The 20745-nt window shown below is 48.2% G+C and overlaps 1 protein-coding gene across 3 annotated transcripts in view; it reads left to right on the top strand.

Moving 5' to 3' along the window:
* Positions 1 to 20296, top strand: part of LOC121542830 (cell adhesion molecule 4-like) — a 140983-nt gene extending 120687 nt beyond the window's left edge. For 2 of the 3 annotated variants that reach the window (XM_045208749.1, XM_045208748.1), the window contains exons 7-9: positions 3086 to 3187; positions 15941 to 16069; positions 18520 to 20296. In XM_045208749.1, the coding sequence (XP_045064684.1) occupies positions 3086 to 3187; positions 15941 to 16069; positions 18520 to 18629 (341 nt within the window). In that variant the 3' untranslated portion in view covers positions 18630 to 20296. The remainder of the gene's footprint in view (positions 1 to 3085; positions 3188 to 15940; positions 16070 to 18519) is intronic. The other variant, XM_041852388.2, reaches the window with a different exon arrangement.
* The last annotated feature ends 449 nt before the right edge of the window (positions 20297 to 20745 follow it).

Genomic DNA, 20745 nt, shown 5'->3' with positions numbered 1-20745 from the left:
AGGGAGCTGAAGGTTCGAGTTGCCAAACGTCAGCCTCGAAACCTTAATGACTTGGAGAAGATCTGCAAAGAGGAGTGGGACCAAATCCCTCCTGAGATGTGTGCAAACCTGGTGGCCAACTACAAGAAACGTCTGACCTCTGTGATTGCCAACAAGGGTTTTCCCACCAAGTACTAATTCATGTTTTGCAGAGGGGTCAAATACTTATTTTGTCAGTGGGTGCTGTAGGTGGGTGTGGTGCAGGAATCAGATGCAGGACGCAGAAAAATAAGTCCAATAGACTTTAGTGAACAGCACACTCAAATTCACGAGTCAAACGCCCGGAGGCGAGAAAGTCCGCACACAGGCGAAAACCAAACGGCGCACAAAACAGTGCGTAAATAACCTCCGAACACAGAGGAGGAAAATATGAAATGCACAAGGCAAACAGTAGCGCACAAAACACGACAGCGAAACAATAACACACAAACACAGACACACACAACGAGAACTAAATAGAACACTAACGAGGACTAACTAGACACAGGTGTACAACATCAAGACCAAACCAAACGAACATGAAACATAGATCGGTGGCAGCTAGTACTCCGGAGACGACGACCGCCGAAGCCTGCCCGAACCAGGAGGAGGAGCAGCCTCGGCCGAAACCGTGACATATTTCCCTCATTAAAATGCTAATAAATTTATAACATTTTTGACATGCGTTTTTCTGGATTTCTTTGTTGTTATTCTGTCTCTCACGGTTCAAATAAACCTACCATTATAGACTGATCATTTCTTTGTCAGTGGGCAAACGTACAAAATCAACAGGGGATCAAATACTTTTTTCCCTCACTGTACCTGGAACCAAAAGGGTTCTAGCTGGAATTCAAAGGGTTCTCCTATGGGGACAGCCAAAGAACCGTTTTAGGTTCTAGATAGCACCTTTTTTTGTAAGAGTGTACTCTCTACCTGTCTCTCTGACTCACACACGTAGGCAGACCCACATGCACGCCACAAACACGCACTTGTGTGTTGCATAAGTGACAGGAAGGTTGGACACTGACGGGATAGAGGGAGGATGTGGACAAGTGAAGAAAGAAGAGGTGGAGGAGGAGAGAGTGATGAGGGTTATGCTGACGTAAGAGGAGTGGCAGAGGAAGAAGAGATGGATGATCTCAGGGCCAGTGGGAGAGGAGGGAGAGAGGGAGAGCAGACGGAAGAGTAGTTACCAATAAATTACTCTAGAAAGAGTTGTGCGTGTGTGTGTGTGTGTGTGTGTGTGTGTGTGTGTGTGTGTGTGTGTGTGTGTGTGTGTGTGTGTGTGTGTGTGTGTGTGTGTGTGTGTGTGTGTGTGTGTGCGTGCGTGCGTGCGTGCGTGCGTGCGTGCGTGCGTGCGTGCGTGCGTGCGTGCGTGCGTGGCGCGTGGAAGAGAGAGACACAGTGGTTCGATGAAACAGATCTTTACTGCACCCTGCTGTTTCAAAGGAACAATTTGATGAAGTGTCTCACACACACACACACACACTGCCTCTCACTCAATCCAACTGTCTCAGTCACTTAAAACCCCTTAACTGGACTTGTACCCTCACTGTCTCTCTCAACAGGCATTTTACCTTACCATTGTGTCAATATCCAAACTATTGTCTCATATTGAATGTGTCTGTCCCATAACATTGTTCCACAGAGAATGCTTCCATCAAACACAATGTATTCTGTCTCCTTAGCTACTGAGTCATAGACAATGTGTCTATGGTAGAAAATATGTCTGCATCCCAACCATTGTCTTATAGTGAATGTGTCGATATCATTTGCCAATGTCTGTCTCCCTAGCTACTACTCTATAGAAATATATGTCATAGTAGAGCAAAAATCTGTAGTAACCCTACCATCTAGAACAGTGGTCACCAACCTTTTCTGAGTCAAGATCACTTTCTGAGTCAAAATGCAAGCCGACATCTGCCGCTCAGGTCTTTTTTAAAATGACTTAAAAAACGTGCAAAGCCTATGCAACATTAACCAATTAAAAACAGTTATGTAGCAATGAGGTTTGTGCAGTAGGCTATAGGCCCAATACATTATCACTGCATATTGGCTATGCTTGAATTGCCCTGGAAATGTTCTTCTCAGACCATTTTGAAATTATGTAGGTATATGATCACACTGGTAATAGATAATTTGTTGTATTACTTGTGAGGCACAGCTGAGTGAGCATAATTTGTTTTTTTATTTTACTGGGCTGATAGCCTGCATCTGATGGTCAGTCTGAGGGGAGGGAGGGAGCAGCGGTGAGTCTGCCTTTCACCCGACTCACCGACACCTTCCCTCCGCTCTCCCTCCCTCCGCTGAGAAAAGGGGACAGTCTTCCAGCTGATGGATAAACTCAAGTCGCACTGCATTATTTCTGCCTCATGCTCCTATGACCAGAGAAAGTGAAATATTCCTCAATATTAAAAGACACAAGCCCTAATAATAACACAAGCTTATCGGAACACTGCTATACTCATTCATTGCAGCTGCAGTGCAGGTTCAAGGGTGAGTGGGAGAATGCGCATTTTATGGCATATGAAAGTGTTGAACAGTGTTGACAGTGCTGAATAACAACTTAAACTTGAACTTACTCATAAAAATAGCAGCTCTTTGCTGTGTTCGTTGAGTCTCTCTCTTGTCAAGGTTTTAAACGTTTTTAAATCTCATAGTATCAACTTTGATGTGCGTTCAATGTTTATTTTTACAGTCTATGGCTCGAGGAAACTGCAGACACGGTGATCTGAGCTATCTGATTGGCCAGTGGTAGGCCTATAGGTACACTTGATTTGCTCTCTGGGCCTGCCGGGTAGGCGGAGTTCTACCTTCAGACAAATGAAATGGTTCAAAATGCCTTCCCGGCGCTAGGGCTGCTGAATCAAGTGCACCTACCGCCAACAGTGCAAAATGAATAGAAAATAGGAACGTAAGGCTTTATCTTTGGGATTTTTACCCAAAAAAATGGTTATCGACTACGAATGCCTTGGAGTTGGTGACCACTGATCTAGAACCTGTCTTTCATAGAAACTATGTTTGTCTTGTAGAGAATAGTGTGTTACCCTTGCCTTGTCTGTTGTAGAGAATGTGTCTGTCACTACCATGGTCCTTCCCACCTCCCATCATGCCACCTCCCATCCAACCACCCTCCTCCTAACCCCCAGCTACGCACCGGACCCCCGAGGTAATGTACACCCCTCCCTCACCCTTAACACACTCCTCTCCATCTCCATCCTTCCCTTCCATCATGGTCACCATCACCGCCTCTATCAGCTTTTCTCCTCATCTCTTCTCTGTCCTTTTCTTTTCACCGTCACTGACACACGTTCTCCCTTTGTCCACTGTAACCTTCCCTTGACTGGCCTTCCCACACACGCTCTCACATACATACACACACATTCCCCCACTCTCATCAATGGCTGGCTGATGCTGTGCTCTAGCCACTCAGTGATTGTGTGGCGGCTGTGTCAGTGTGTAAGTCCCATGGGGTGGGAGCACACATGTACTGTGTTATTGGTACAGACCCAGGGATAGGCCATAGGACTTCTATGAGGGACACAAGGATCTGTGGGTGGAATGACACACACACATGCACACGCACTTGCATGCACATACACACACACACACACATGCACATACACACTCACATGCACACACACGCACACACACATAGGGCCGGCTCTAGCCTTTTTGGGGCTCTAAGCGAGATTTGTGTGGCACCCCTCTTGGCAGTGGAGAGAGAAATGTACGTTTTAAAGTTAATTTCCTGCAGATCTACACATTTTGCCATGGGGCAGAGAGAACATTTTGCAATTTTATTACAAATTTCATCCCATGTGTCACGACTTCCGCCGAGGCTGCCTCCCCTCCTTGTTTGGCCAGGTTTCGGCGTTCGTCGTCACCGGCTTACTAGCTACTGCCGATCCCATTCTCATCACTCCACTTGTCATGTCTGTCTTGTCAATCACACTCACCTGGTTCTCATTCCCCTAATTAGTATGTGTATAAGTGTTCCCTCTGTTCCCCTTGTCTTTGTGAGTGATTGTTTCATTGCGAGAGCGAGTAGCTCGGTTGTTATTGCCAAGGTGGAATATTTCCCTTGTGATAGTTTCATTTGACGCTTGGTGCGTTTTATTTATGTAAACGGAATAAACTCTGGACTTCAGTGTTTTACCTCCTGCGCCTGACTCCTTCATTGACACCTCATCACAGAATCACTCACCCGCTGAATGGAGTCAGCAGGAGAAGACTGCATGCCTGGAGTTGTGGCAAGGGTCCAGGAGCATTCCTCGATGCTGGCCAGCTTGGGGTAAGCGATGGATCGGGTTCTTCAGGTAGTACAATGCCTGGAGAAGAGAGAACCCGATCTATCGAGACCAGCTGGTCAACCGGATCCAGCCACCTACACCCCAGCCCCTGGAGGGATCCAGATATCCCGGCCACCGGCGTTTGATGGGACGGCAGCGCGATGTAAGGGATTTCTGCTCCAACTAGAGTTGTATTTCTCCAGCATCAGGCCACTGGAGCAGGAGAAGGTATCCGTCCTCGTTTCCTGCCTTTGTGGGAGAGCCCTGGAGTGGGCCAACGCGGTGTGGAACGAGGGAGGTGCCGCGTTGGAGGACTACGGGGAGTTTGCTCGCCTTTTTCTGGCTGTTTTTGATCACCCGCCTTAGGGTCGAGAGGCGGGCGAACGACTGGTCCATCTGAGGCAGGGGACGAGGACCGCACAGGACTACGCGCTGGACTTCCGGACGCTGGCAGTGGGGTCCGGGTGGAACGAGCGAGCCCTGATCGACCATTTCCGGTGCCACCTAAGGGAGGATGTCCGACAGGAGCTAGCCTGCCGTTATGCCATGCTATCGTTCTCCCAACTGGTGGACATGGCCATCCGGCTGGACAATCTGCTAGCAGCCAGAGGACATCCTGGTAGGGGTCTGCCCGTTCCCACTCCGGACAACTCTGACCCCGAGCAGATGGAGCTAGGGGGAGCCACCGGTCGAAAGAGCGCAGGAGGACAGCGACAGTGCCACTCTGGTGGCACAAAGGGACAATCCACCTCACGTCGCAGCCAACGTTCCTTTGGGTCTGGAGGCGGGAGGCAGGGTACAGCGCCGGAAGAAGATGGCTGCCGTTTTACAGCCCTCTAACCAATTGTACTATTATGTGTGTTTTTCCGCGTTATTTGTAATTTATTTTGTACATAATGTTTCTGCCATCGTCTCTTATAACCAAAGAGAGCTTCTGGATATCAGGACAGCGATTACTCACCTCACATTGGACGAAGACTTTTTATTCAACGAGGCGTTCGCGAAGGATATTCTACAGACACCCAACAAGGCCCAGATCCCCGTCATTCGCGTGAGGAAGAGACGGAGATATCGTGGACGCAGATCCGGGTGCCTTGTAAGGATCCGACGGCGTGCGAGTAAACTGCCTCTCCCATCAATCCTATTAGCCAACGTTCAATCTTTTGAGAATAAAATTGACGATTTAAGATTACGGTTATCCTACCAACGGGACATTAAAAACTGTAATATCTTATGTTTCACGGAGTCGTGGCTGAACGACAACAATGACAACATTCAGCTAGCAGGCTATACGCTACATCGGCAGGACAGAACGTCTGACTCTGGTAAGACAAGGGGCGGCGGTCTGTGTATATTTGTAAACAACAGCTGGTGCACAAAATCAAATACTAAGGAAGTCTCGAGGTTTTGCTCGCCTGAGGTAGAGTATCTTATGATAAGCTGTAGACCACACTATTTACCAAGAGAGTTTTCATCTATATTTTTCATAGCTGTCTATTTACCACCACAAACCAATGCTGGCATTAAGATTGCACTGAATGAGTTGTACAAGGCCATTAATCAACAGGAAAACGCTCATCCAGATGCAGCGCTCCTAGTAGCCGGGGACTTTAATGCAGGGAAACTTAAATCCGTTCTACCTAATTTCTACCAGCATGTTAAATGTGCAACCAGAGGGGAAAAACTCTAGACCACCTTTACTCCACACACAGAGACGCATACAAAGCTCTCCCTCGCCCTCCATTTGGCAAATCTGACCATAACTCTATCCTCCTGATTCCTGCTTATAAGCAAAAACTGAAGCAGGAAGCACCAGTGATTCGGTTAATAAAAAAGTGGTCAGATGACGCAGATGCTAAGCTACAGGACTGTTTTGCTAGCACAGACTGGAACATGTTCCGGGGATTCTTCAGACAGCATTGAGGAGTACACCACATCAGTCACTGGCTTCATCAATAAGTGCATCGATGATGTCGTCCCCCACAGTGACCGTACGTACATACCCCAACCAGAAGCCATGGATTACAGGAAACATCCGCACTGAGCTAAAGGGTAGAGCTGCCGCTTTCAAGGAACGGGACTCTAACCCGGACGCTTATAAGAAATCCCGCTATGACCTCCGACGAACCATCAAACAGGCAAAGAGTCAATACAGGTCTAAGATTGAATCATACTACACTGGCTCTGACGCTCGTCGGATGTGGCAGGGCTTGAAAACTATTACAGACTACAAAGGGAAGCACAGCCGCGAGCTGCCCAGTGACACAAGCCTACCAGACGAGCTAAACCACTTCTATGCTCGCTTCGAGGCACGCAACACTGAAGCATGCATGAGAGCACCAGCTGCTCCGGACGACTATGTGATCACGCTCTCCGTAGCCGATGTGAATAAGACTTTTAAGCAGGTCAACATTCACAAGGCCGCAGGGCCAGACGGATTACCAGGACGTGTACTCCGAGCATGTGCTGACCAACTGGCAAGTGTCTTCACTGACATTTTCAACATGTCCCTGACTGAGTCTGTAATACCAACATGTTTCAAGCAGACCACCATAGTCCCCGTGCCCAAGAACTCTAAGATAACCTGCCTAAATGACTACCGACCCGTAGCACTGACGTCTGTAGCCATGAAGTGCTTTGAAAGACTGGTCATGGCTCACATCAACAGCATAATCCCAGAAACCCTAGACCCACTCCAATTTGCATACCGCCCCAACAGATCCACAGATGATGCAATCTCTATCGCACTCCACACTGCCCTTTCCCACCTGGACAAGAGGAACACCTACGTGAGAATGCTATTCATTGACTACAGCTCAGCATTCAACACCATAGTGCCCTCTAAGCTCATCACTAAGCTAAGGATCCTGGGACTAAACACCTCCCTCTGCAACTGGATCCTGGACTTCCTGACGGGCCGCCCCCAGGTGGTAAGGGTAGGTAACAACACATCTGCCACACTGATCCTCAACACGGGGGGCCCCTCAGGGGGTGCGTGCTCAGTCCCCCTCCTGTACTCTCTGTTCACCCATGACTGCATGGCCAGGCACGACTCCAACACCATCATTAAGTTTGCCGACGACACAACAGTGGTAGGCCTGATCACCGACAACGATGAGACAGCCTATAGGGAGGAGGTCAGAGATCTGGCCATGTGGTGCCAGGACAACAACCTCTCCCTCAACGTGACCAAGACAAAGGAGATGATTGTGGACTACAGGAAAAAAAAGAGGACTGAGCACGCCCCCATTCTCATCGACGGGGCTGTAGTGGAACAGGTTGAGAGCTTCAAGTTCCTTGGTGTCCACATTGCCAACAACCTATCATGGTCCAAACACACCAAGACAGTCGTGAAGAGGGCACGACAAAGCCTATTCCCCCTCAGGAGACTAAAAAGATTTGGCATGGGTCCTCAGATCCTCAAAAAATTCTACAGCTGCACCATCGAGAGCATCCTGACTGGTTGCATCACCGCCTGGTATGGCAACTGCTTGGCCTCTGACCGCAAGGCACTACAGAGGGTAGTGTGTACGGCCCAGTACATCACTGGGGCAAAGCTCCCTGCCATCCAGGACCTCTATACCAGGCGGTGTCAGAGGAAGGCCCTCAAAATTGTCAAAGACTCCAGCCACCCTAGTCATAGACTGTTCTCTCTGCTACCGCACGGCAAGCGGTACCGGAGTGCCAAGTCTAGGTCCAAAAGACTTCTCAACAGCTTCTACCCCCAAGCCATAAGACTCCTGAACAGCTAATCATGGCTACCCGGAATATTTGCACTGCCCCCCACCCCATCCTTTTTACGCTGCTGCTACTCTGTTAAGTATTTATGCATAGTCACTTTAACTCTACCCACATGTACATATTACCTCAACTACCTCAACTAGCCGGTGCCCCCGCACATTGACTATGCAACGGTACCCCCCTGTATATATAGCCTCCCTACTGTCACTTTATTTTACTGTATATATAGCCTCCCTACTGTCACTTTATTTTACTTCTGCTCTTTTTTTCTCAACACTTTTTTGTTGTTGTTTTATTCTTACTTTTTTTGTTTAAAATAAATGCACTGTTGGTTAAGGGCTGTAAGTAAGCATTTCACTGTAATGTCTGCACCTGTTGTATTCGGCGCATGTGACCAATAACATTTGATTTGATTTGATTTGATTTACTCACGCATCACCCCAGGTAACGAACACCCAAGCTTGTTCAGAGCCCTTTGCGGCGCACTGTACCTTATCTATCTCCTTTCCCGATCACCTGGTAGTTTCCCAGTGTAAGGCGCTAGTCGATTCAGGCGCGGCTGGGAACTTTATGGACAGGGCATTTGCACGCCGTCAAGGCATTTCATTGGTTCCCCTATCCATTCCACTCCCCATCAGAGCACCTCATCAGGAGGGGGATTGCGCGATAAACCTTCGGGTAGACTCTGTACCTCCCAGGAGTCATGTGTATCCCCTGTCGCAGGCTGAAACGGAGGCTATGGAAACATACGTCACCAAGTCCCTGCGCCAGGGGTATATACGTCCCTCCACTTCACCTGCTTCTTTGTGAAGAAGAAAGATGGCGGTTTACGCCCGTGCATTGATTATCGACCACTGAATAAGGTGACGGTACGATTTAGTTATCCTATTCCCCTCATTCCTTCAGTGATTGAGTTAATGCATGGGGCCCGTTTTTTCACCAAACTAGACCTCAGGAGTGCCTACAACCTGGTGCGTATTCGGGAAGGGGATGAGTGGAAAACAGCATTCAGCACAACATCGGGGCATTATGAATACCTGGTGATGCCTTACGGTTTGATGAATGCTCCATCCGTTTTCCAGTCCTTTGTGAACGAGGTGTTTCGGGACATGCTTGGTCACGGTGTGGTGGTCTACATCGATGACATCCTGGTGTATTCCGCTACGCGCGCCGACCATGTGTCCCTGGTTTGCAAGGTCCTGGTCCGATTGCTGGAAAATTATCTTTATGCCAAGGCAGAGAAGTGTGGGTTTTTCCAGCAGTCAATCTCCTTCCTCGGATACCACATTACTACCACAGGTGTGGAGATGGAGGGAGATTGCATTTCAGCCGTGCGTAATTGGCCGACTCCAACCACGGTGAAGGAGGTGCAGCGCTTCCTTGGCTTTGCCAACTACTATCGGAGGTTTATTCGGGGCTTTGGCAAGGTCGCAGCTCCCATTACCTCCTTGTTGAAGGGTGGGCCATCCCGGCTCCGCTGGTCTGCTGAGGCTGATTAGGCCTTCAGTAGATTGCGGGGTCTGTTCACCTCCGCCCCAGTACTGGCTCACCCCGATCCATCACTACCGTATGTAGTGGAGGTGGATGCGTCCGAGGTAGGGATAGGCGCTGTCTTATCCCAACGCTCGGGCACGCCACCCAAGCTCCGCCCCTGTGCCTTCTTTTCGAAGAAGCTCAGCCCGGCGGAGCAGAACTACGCGGTTGGTGATCGGGAACTGCTGGCTGTTGTCCGAGCTTTGATGGTGTGGAGGCATTGGCTCGAAGGGGCGAAACACCCTTTCCTCGTCTGGACAGACCACCGTAACCTGGAGTACATTCGGGCAGCGAGGAGGCTGAATCCTCGCCAGGCCAGGTGGGCCCTCTTCTTCACCCGGTTTGATTTCACACTCTCATACATTCCGGGTACGAAGAACGTGAAGGCAGACGCACTGTCTCGGCTGTGTGACACAAAGGAGAGGCCCAGAGATAACACCCCCATACTCCCGGCCTCATGCATTGTGGCGCCGGTAGTATGGGCGATGGACGCGGATATAGCGCAGGCATTACGCACAGATCCATCTCCACCGCAGTGTCCAGCTGGGCTGCAGTACGTGCCTGCGCTTATCCGTGATCGACTGATCTACTGGGCACACACGTCACCCTCCTCTGGTCATCCAGGTATCGGTCGTACAATGCGCTGCCTGACCGAGAAGTACTGGTGGCCTGCCTTGGCTAAGGACGTGAGGGTGTATGTTTCCTCCTGCTCAGTGTGCGCCCAGAGTAAGGCACCTAGGCACCTCCCAGCGGGTAATGACCAGTTCCACAACGACCATGGTCTCACCTTAGTATTGATTTTCTTACTGATCTTCCCCTCTCCCAAGGTAACACCACTATCCTGGTCGTTGTGGATTGCTTTTCGAAGTCCTGCTGCCTCCTTCCTCTGCCCGGTCTCTCCACAGCCCTACAAACTGCGGAGGCTCTGTTTACTCACGTCTTCCAGCACTACGGGGTACCAGAGGATATAGTGTCCGACCGAGGTCCCCAGTTCACGTCTAGAGTCTGGAAGGCATTCATGGAACATCTGGGGGTCTCGGTCAGCCTGACCTCTGGATTTCACCCCGAGAGTAATGGGCAGGTGGAAAGGGTGAATCAAGATGTGGGTAGGTTCCTGCGGACCTACTGTCAGAACCGGCCGGGGGAGTGGCGGTGTTCCTGCCATGGGCAGAGTATGCTCAGAACTCTCTCTGCCACTCCTCCACTAACCTAACACCCTTCCAATGTGTTTTGGGTTACCAACCGGTCCTGGCACCGTGGCACCAGAGCCAGACCGAGGCTCCTGCGGTGGATGACTGGTTTCGGCGGGCGGAGGAGACTTGGGACGCTGCCCACGTTCGCCTCCAGCACGCCGTGCGTCGTCAGAAGGCGAACGCTGACCGCCACCGCAGGGAGGCCCCGGTTTTCGTACCGGGGGATCGGGTCTGGCTCTCGACCCGGAATCTAATCCTCCACTTGCCCTGCCGGAATCTGAGCCCGCGGTTTGTGGGGCCGTTTAAAGTCCTGAGGAGGATAAACGAGGTTACATACAGGTTGTTACTCCCCCCCTGATTACCGTATTAACCCCTCGTTTCATGTGTCTCTCCTCAGGCCGGTGGTAGCTGGTCCGCTCCAGGAGTCTGAGGTGCGGGAGGTTCCTCCACCTCCTCTGGACATCGAGGGGGCCCCGGCGTACTCGGTCCGTTCCATACTGGATTTGAGGCGTCGGGTGGGGGGCCTTCAGTATCTCGTGGAGTGGGAGGGGTACGGTCCGGAGGAACGGTGCTGGGTCCCAAGGAGGGACATCCTCGATCCCTCCCTGTTGAGCGATTTCCACCGTCGCCATCCGACTCGCCCTGCTCCGCGTCCTCCTGGCCTTCCCCGAGGCCGAGGTCGGCGCACTGCTAGAGCCGCGCGTCAAGGGGGGGTACTGTCATGACTTCCGCCGAGGCTGCCTCCCCTCCTTGTTTGGCCAGGTTTCGGCGTTCGTCGTCACCGGCTTACTAGCTACTGCCGATCCCATTCTCATCACTCCACTTGTCATGTCTTGTCTTGTCAATCACACACACCTGGTGCTCATTCCCCTAATTAGTATGTGTTTAAGTGTTCCCTCTGTTCCCCTTGTCTTTGTGAGTGATTGTTTCATTGTGAGAGCGAGTAGCTCGGTTGTTATTGCCAAGGTGGAATATTTCCCTTGTGATAGTTTCGTTTTGACGCTTGGTGCGTTTTATTTATGTAAACGGAATAAACTCTGGACTGGTGTTTTACCTCCTGCGCCTGGCTCCTTCATTCACACCTCATCACACCATGGGGAAAATATACATTTTTGCTGTTTTCTGCAGTTCTACACATTTTACCATGGAGCGGAGAATCATTTTGCCATTTTATTACAAATGTCATGCAATTGTACTAGTTTTGCCATGAGGCAGAGATACATTTTTGCTGTTTTAAAGCACGTTTTCTGCAGTTCTACACATTTTGCCATGTGGCAGAGAGAACATTTAGCTGTTTTATAACACATTTTCTGCAATTTTACACATTTTGCCGTGACTTATGCCAGGTTGGCTCTGCACATGGTCCAGCTCGTCTTCACCCAGCCTGGCAGACTTTCTGTCAGTACCACAGGGTATAGTGCCTCCCAGCTCGGAGAACCTATCCTGTACCTCTCCGAACTCAGCTGCAGACAGAGAGCCCCTGCCACTCTCCTACGTAACTCTTCAGGAGCAGCGTTGTGTATTGAGATGGTTCCTGAGCTGAGGCACTGCCCAGAGGGAACGGTTTCTGCAGGACCTTTTGGAGAAAGCTGTGCCAGTGAATGTGTGTACCCTCATCGAGTCGCTCAATACGCTACAGGTTAAGGACAGCCCACCAAATATATTTGAGTGCCAACTGTGCCTCTGGACCCAATGGTTTGAGTCATGGAGTGAGGAGGAGAGGAACAGTTTCCTGCACATTTTAGAAGAGAGAACAGCAGGCAGGGATTGAGGGATCCGGGAGAAGAGGGTGCAGAATGGATAGATAATGAGTGGGTGGTAGACAGATAGAAATAAGTGAAGTTGATGGAGTGGTACATAGGGAAGCATACTGTATGTGTGGAGACAATGAAGAACTGGGCGGCAGGTAGTCTAACGGTTAAGAGCATTGGGCCAGTAACTGAAAGGTTGCTGGTTCGATTCCCCATGCAAACTAGGTCAAAATCTATTGATGTGCCCTTGAGCAAGGCACTTAACCCTAATTGCTCCTGTAAGTCGCTCTGGATAAAAGCGTCTGCTAAATTACTCAAATGTAAATGTTAAAGATATCTGAGTGAGAGTCACAAACTAAATCAATGGGGGCCCCCTGGAGGTCAGGGCCCCTGGGCACGTGCACGGTTTGTAATTCAACCATGATTACTACAAGTTTATATAACTGGCTAGACTTACTTACCAGTCTAAAAATTGTTAGCTGACATGGCTAATTGAGAGAGAGAGAGAGAGAGAGAGAGAGAGACTACAGCGCCTTGCAAAAGTATTCATCCCCCATGGCGTTTTTCCTATTTTGTTGCATTACAACCTGTCATTTAAACAGATTTTTATTTGGATTTCATGTATTGGACATACACACAATAGTCAAAATTGGTGAAGTGAAATGAAAAAAATTACTTGTTTCAAATAATTCTAAAAAATAAATAACGGAAAAGTGGTGCGTGCATATGTATTCACCCCCTTTGCTATGAGGCCCCTAAATAAGATCTGGTGCAACCAATTACCTTCAGAAGTCACATAATTAGTTAAACAAAGTCCACCTGTGTGCAATCTAAGTGTCACATGATCTGTCACATGATCTCAGTATATATACACCTGTTCTGAAAGGCCCCAGAGTCTGCAACACCACTAAGCAAGGGGCATCACCAAGCAAGCGACACCATGAAGACCAAGGAGCTCTCCAAACAGGTCAGGGACAAAGGTGTGGAGAAATACAGATCAGGGTTGGGTTATAAAAAATTATCCGAAACTTTGAACATCCCACGGAGCACCATTAGATCCATTATTAAAACATGGAAATAATATGGCACCACAACAAACCTGCCAAGAGAGGGCCGCCCACCAAAACTCACGGACCAGGCAAGGAGGGCATTAATTAGAGAGGCAAGAAAGAGACCAAAGATAACTCTGAAGGAGCTGCAAAGCTCCACAGCGGAGATTAGAGTATCTGTCCATAGGATCACTTTAAGCCGTACATTCCACAGAGCTGGGCTTTATGGAAGAGTGGCCAGAAAAAAGCCATTGCTTAAAGAAATAAATAAGCAAACACATTTGGTGTTCGCCAAAAGGCATGTGGGAGACTCCCCAAACATATGGAAGAAGGTACTCTGGTCAAATGAGACTAAAATGTAGCTTTTTGGCCATCAAGTAAAACGCTATGTCTGACGCAAACCAATACCTCTCATCACCCTGAGAATAGTTATGCACGCTCAAGTTTTCTGTTTTTTTGTGTTATTTCTTGTTTGTTTCACAATAAAACAATATTTTGCATCTTCAAAGTGGTAGGCATGTTGTGTAAATCAAATGATACAAACCCCTAAAAAATCATTAATTCCAGGTTGTAAGGCAACAAAATAGGAAAAATGCCAAGGGGGGTGAATGCTTTCACAAGCCACTGTATAAGACAGGGAAGAAGGGATATAATGAGAGGTATTTTTTTTGTCGCTTTTGCCTGGAGTTGGCCCTGAACACACACACACACACTCACACACACAATGGGGTGGCAGTTAAGCCAAGCTGCTTCTCTGGCTCCCACTGTGAGTAAGTGGCTGTTACACACAGAACAGATCTCTTCTATCCATGTGTGTGTGTCCTCTGTCTGTCTCTCTCTCTCTCCCCTTCATCCTCACTCTCCAGGTCTTTATTTTCCTCTATTTTCTTTTACCTCTCATCATATCCATTCTTCCCTGTCTTATAGCTTCTCTCTCTCTCTCTCTCTCTCTCACTCTCTCTCTCTCTCTCTCTCTCTCTCTCTCTCTCTCTCTCTCTCCCTCCCCCTCACCACCTTTTCCTCCCTTACCTTCTCTCCCCCCCCTCTCTCTCTCTCTCTATCTATCTCTCTCTCTCTCTCTCTCTCTCTCTCTCTCATTCTCTCTCCCTCTCTCCTCCCCCTCACCACCTTTCTACCTCCCTTACCTTCTCTCCTCCTCTCTCTCTCTCTCGCTCTCTCTCCCTCTCTCCTCCCCCTCACCACCTTTCTACCTCCCTTACCTTCTCTCCCCCCCTCTCTCTCTCTCTCTATCTATCTCTCTCTCTCTCTCTCTCTCTCTCTCTCTCTCTCTCTCTCTCTCTCTCTCTCTCTCTCTCTCTCTCTCCTCTCTCCTCCCCCTCACCACCTTTCTACCTCCCTTACCTTCTCTCCTCCTCTCTCTCTCTCTCGCTCTCTCTCCCTCTCTCCTCCCCCTCACCACCTTTCTACCTCCCTTACCTTCTCTCCTCCTGTCTCTCTCTCTCTACCTCTCTCTCTCTCTCTCTCTCTCTCTCTATCTCTCAGGGGGAGAGATGAAACAGAGGGAGCAGGGCATTATTCTGCTGTCTGACAGTCAGGAGGTGTGCACCTGCTGTGCCTTGTCTTTGAATGTCAGAGAGAGCGATGCGGGAGCGTTATTGGGCACGTGGGAAGAACGACGGGCTCCTTTATACTGTCACTCATTACCCACCGAGCTTTGGGGACAGCGAGGGAGAGAAATGCACCGTGTGAAGGCAGCGCTTAATTTTTCATCCGGCATGAAATATTGCTTCGGCAGACTCTTCGAACACACGCTTCTACACTCTTTTCTTTTTCTGTCTTCCACGTGCTCACACTGATAGACAGACGACACACACACTTTCTCATTTGCTCATTTGTCAGTCGTCTTTGCTCTCTCTCCTCTTTTTTCTTCATCCATCCTACACCTCTCTGTGGCTGTGTTATTTTGTTAACATTGTGTTAATGATTCCTGTTTTAATTCCAGTCTGGTAGAGTCCTTGGACCAAGCCCAATCCTATGTGTCCTGGTCTCCTGGGCAGGGTTGGCACTATGTATTCACACACACACACACACACACACACACACAAACCATTTTTCCAGGTGTCACTCCACATTTTCACTCCAGCCTGTATGAAACTCTTCTTCTTTATTCTGGGAGTGTCTGTGGTGTAAACAATTGCTCTCTGTACACTGGAGCTCTGAGCTCTTCCAATTCTCTTCCTTCTTGCTCCAGTGTTCTGTGGGTGATAATACAGGTATGGTGAAAGATACAGTATATGATCTCACCGTTCAGGGATGTACAGACTTTGATTTAATACTATTTTCTCCCCCTCCCCATATATCTCTCCCATCTCGCTCTCTCTTTCTCCCTCCCACCCTCTCAGACCCCGGTGCAGTGATTGAGACCCACAGTGCAGTACCGTACGCTGTGATAGGGGGCGTCCTGGCTCTGCTGGTCTTCACTGTTATCTGTGTTCTCATCGTCACCATCTGGTGCTCTGTCCGACAGAAAGGTAACACGCACGCACACAAACACACACACACACAAAAGTTGAAAAGTTATATGAATTCCATTAAAGGTGAGACTACCATGAATTCTCAATGGTCACGCCTCACCTCGCTGTAACTAATGGCAAATATGCAGAAACTATATATTTCTCAGTGAAGTAAAAATAGTAAATAAAAGATGGACACAAATGGATGAGATAGGAGGATGAGGGGGAAAAGGGCACGCTCTTTCCTCTCTCTCCTCAGAACATGACAAACGACCTTGTATCTTAGCCAGGGGGGTTGGTGGGAAATGTAGGCGTGGTCATGTTGTTTAATGACCCCTATGGTTTACTGTATCAGGGCACATCAATAAAGAAAAACTCAGTTACCCACGCTCCCCCATCATTTTAACAGCCTCTGGCAGCCCCATGCTTCCTCCTTGCCAATAAAGTTGTCCGGGAATAGAACCTTGGAGACCAGAGGAGGGGCCATACAGCCAGAATGCCAATCAGCAAATAGAGCCATTACAACCAATCAGTGAGCAGAGACAGCACTATTAGGGCCCTGTCTCTGTCCTGCTGTGGCTGCCAGTGTGCCAATCAAAGCCTTGACCAGACAAGCCCAATCATGTTCTATCAACAAAGAGACTGCCATTGGCTCCTGCAGTGATACTTCAACTTGAACATGATTGGGCTTGTTGGGCAGGTTTCCCTGTCACGCCTGCTCCCGCTCCCCCTCCCTGGCGCTCGAGGGCGCCAGGCTGCCCATCATTACGCACACCTGTCACCATCGTTACGTGCATCAGCGCTCATTGGACTCACCTGGACTCCTTCCCTTTGTTGATTACCTCCTCTATATCTGTCTGTTCCTCTGTTTGATCCCGGTGTCAGCATTGATGTTGTTTCGTTTCCCCGTCTTGACGCTGTATTCGTTTTGTTCCATGTCTTTTATTTATTCAATCATCACCCTGTACTTGCTTCCCGTCTCCCAGCGTCTGTCGAACCGAGAACGTTACAGAATATCAGAAGCATCACGTTTTTTTAGTTTGGGTTGGTGACGTCGGGTCTGGGTGCCGCTGCCGAAGGAACTGGGGATGGTTCAGCTGGCTCGTCAGGCTTCCATGCCTTAGCTTGCTCGAGAGGTTTTCTTGCCTCGGTTGGCTCGGCAGGCTCCCATCCCACGCCATGCCTCAGCCGGCTCGTCAGGCTCCCACGCTTCAGCCGGCTCGTCAGGCTTCCACGCCTCAGCCAGCTCGTCAGGCTCCCATTTCTCGGCCAGCCCGTCAGGCTCGACAGGTTCCCGCGCCTCGGCCGGGTCGTCCGGCTCCCATGGCTCGGACAGCCCATCAGGCTCACACAGGTGGGATGCCGGGTGGCATCCCTAGAGGGGGGGGTACTGTCACGCCTGCTCCCGCTCCCCCTCCCTGGCACTCGAGGGCGCCAGGCTACCCATCATTACACACACCTGTCACAATCGTTACGCGCATCAGCGCTCATTGGACTCACCTGGACTCCTTCCCTTTGTTGATTGCCCCTTCTATATCTGTCTGTTCCCCAGGTTGATCCCCGTGTCAGCATTAATGTCGTTATGTTTCCCCTGTCTAGACGCTGTCCGTGTTTTGTTTCATGTCTGTATATATTAAATGTTCACTCCCTGTACTTGCTTCTCGTCTCCCAGCGTCTGTCCTTATATTCCCGGATACAAATTAAACCTACTCCTGGACTAAAAAGCATTCTCAAAGGATTGAAATCGCTTTTTAGTCAATGACTAGGCTTAATCTGTGTCTTTGTCTGGCCCTTTAAATTCTGAACTGATCATGTAAATCAGAGAGAAATTAAAGAATTTAGTTTGATAGTTTGACTGTCTCTTATTATTATATTACTCTGCCGTAGCTAATTTCCCCACCATCCTTCTCTCTCTCTCTCTTCATCTCCCTCTCTCTGTGCCTCTCTCTATCCTTATCTTTCTCTCTCTATGCCTCCGCCCCTCTTTTTCTCTCTTTACACCATGCTTGGCCCTCTCTCATTTCCCCCTCTCCCTCTGTCAGGCTCATATCGTACCCGGGAGCCTATACTTAATTGGTACTGACCTAATTCTAACTGAACTAATAATTAATCACAGGTAGGACTTTAACAATATGGTAAAGATTGCTTTGATGGGTTCACTGAATGTCACAAGGATTATATTACTCTGTCACAACTAACCTCCACACCCGTTCATCTGTCTCCCTCTCTCTGCTGCACAACCTTCTCTCTCTTTATGCCCTCTCTCTCTCTCTCTCTCTCTCTCTCTCTCTCTCTCTCTCTCTCTCTCTCTCTCTCTCTCTGCCTCCTCTCTCTCGCTCTCTCTCTCTCGCTCTCTCTCTCGCTCTCTCTCTATGACTCTCTCTCTCTGCCTCCTCTCCCCTCTGTCTTTTTGCATCTCTCTCTCCCTCTCTCCTCTTTTCTCTCTCTGTTCATTCTCCCTCTCCCAGGTTCGTATCTTACCCATGAGGCCAGTGGGTTGGACGAGCATGGGGAGGTCCAGGAGGCTTTCCTCAACGGGAATGATGCCAGTCAGGGCAAGAAGGAGTACCTACTGTAGCCTCCATCCCCAAAACCCACACCCCTCCCCCCAACACGCCATGATGGGTGGCCTTCTGAATCGACTGTAATACTACTGCACACAGACCACATCACAGACCACAACACAGACCACAACACAGACCAGAACAGAGACTGAAAGAGAGACTACTCTGTCCAGCCCTTACATTATAACTGTGCCATACTGTAGGTGTACTGGAGGAAGGAGCGAGGGAGCGAGGGAGCGAGGGAGGATGAAGGAGAGATAGAAAAAGAAAGAGACAGACAAAGGGAGAAGTGATAATATGGTTATTATTTTGATAGAGAGAAGCGATAACAAGAAGCACTTTCTTCCCTGTGGTAATTGGAGAGAGAGGGAGAAAGAGAGAGAGAGATGTAGAAAGGCGAAAGAGAAAAAACCGTCAATTTCCAAAATGTTCGATCCATAACTGGCACAGACAAACAGGTGGGGTGGGTATGGTTTCCAGAAGATATTGAGTTTGAATGCTCAATTTGATTACTTGAAATTGCCAAAGCACATCAGCCCACAGAGAACAACTCATCTATAATTATTTATAATTATTTGACTACATTGCAGAGTGTTACCCTGAAAGTCTCTTAAAGTATTTCTGAACTACCCAGTCAATTCTGCAGACAACCCAGGTATTGTAGTTGCCGTCCGTGCTGGGGAGGCTGCCAATGTTTTCTGGGTAATTTAGAAACCTTCCTGTTATGAATGACTACTTTCCTCGCGGAACAGAACTGTTGTCTCTCTTTCGCCCTCCCTCTCTATTCACCTCTCTTTCTCGTCCTCTTCTTCTCCCTTGTTCCCTCCCTCTCTCTCTCTGTCTGTGTCTGTCTTTATCTCTCCTCTATTGTTGGCCAATAATGAAAGGATTAGTGCCAGTCTCCTTTCGTGAGTTAGAAGAAAGGGAACATAAGTCGACGAGACACATTAAGGAAAAGCTTAATTATTTTAAAATGCACTTAAAGGGATAAAAATGTTTAAAAGTCTTAAAAGAAAAAAAAATGAGTGAAAGGGAAAGTAATGAATAAGGAAAAATACATGATGGATATTTTTCTGAATGCCATGCACACACACACATACACACACACATACATATCTCTGAATTCTTTATTTGTGTAAAAATGTAAACAGTAAGATAACTTAAATGAATATTTTAAGAAATTGAGAAAAAATACAGTTTACTATTGAACGCATTATGAAGTTACTATACTAACACATTATTAGCCTAGAGGTACCAAAATGAACAAACTACTGTCCAGTGATCAAAACAAAAAAATATATTAAAAAATGTTTAATTTGTCTTTATGAAATACCTGAGGTCTTATTGATTTTTTAAAATTAATTATTGTTATTATTTGAACTATTATAATTGTTATTATTATTATTATTATTACTGTTATTATTATTGTAAATGTTATAACTGTACACCTCCCATGTTTGTTGTTTTTGGTTATTCTCTAGAAACTGCTGTCTTTCCACTTCTCTCTTACTCTGTCTCTCTAGTTCTTTCTATTTCCGTCTCCTGTGCCTGTTTGTCTCTTCTTCTCGTCTTTCACTACTGTTTATTTTATAGTCCACGTGTCGTTGTTGATATAGCTAACTATTTCTTTATAGGGGAAAGATACAAAGCACGACAAAATAAAAAAATACTTCAAAAATAACACCGGAGACGAGTCTGTTTTTAGATGTGTCCTCTTTAATTAAAAATGTTCTGAAACACGGTGAGAGGAGAAGAGACACCGCAGATGACGACATCAATAGGGAATAGAGAGATAAAGGTAGGAAGATAAAAACTCAGGCAGGGAGGAAGGAAAGAAATGCTAGAAAGAGCTGTAACAGGCGAGGGGTTGAAAGAGATTAAACAACATACAGAAGGCTCCATGACTGTGCTAATGAATTATAGGAAGAGATGTAGAGAGAGGGGGAGAGAGAGAGGAACAGAGGGAGCCAAAAGGATAGTCAAGTCAGATGCAGAGAAAAATATGACGCCCCCACTATTTCCATGCAATCAATACCCGATTCTGTCAAGAAGCACTCAACTTGTCCATCTGCGTGTGCGGCTGGATTTAATAGCTGCTGGAGGTCGCTGCGTGATGGATCGATGTGTTTG

The sequence above is a fragment of the Coregonus clupeaformis genome, chromosome 28 (genome assembly GCF_020615455.1).
Source record: "Coregonus clupeaformis isolate EN_2021a chromosome 28, ASM2061545v1, whole genome shotgun sequence".
Lineage (NCBI taxonomy): Eukaryota > Metazoa > Chordata > Actinopteri > Salmoniformes > Salmonidae > Coregonus > Coregonus clupeaformis.
This window is presented reverse-complemented; position numbering and strand designations above follow the sequence as displayed.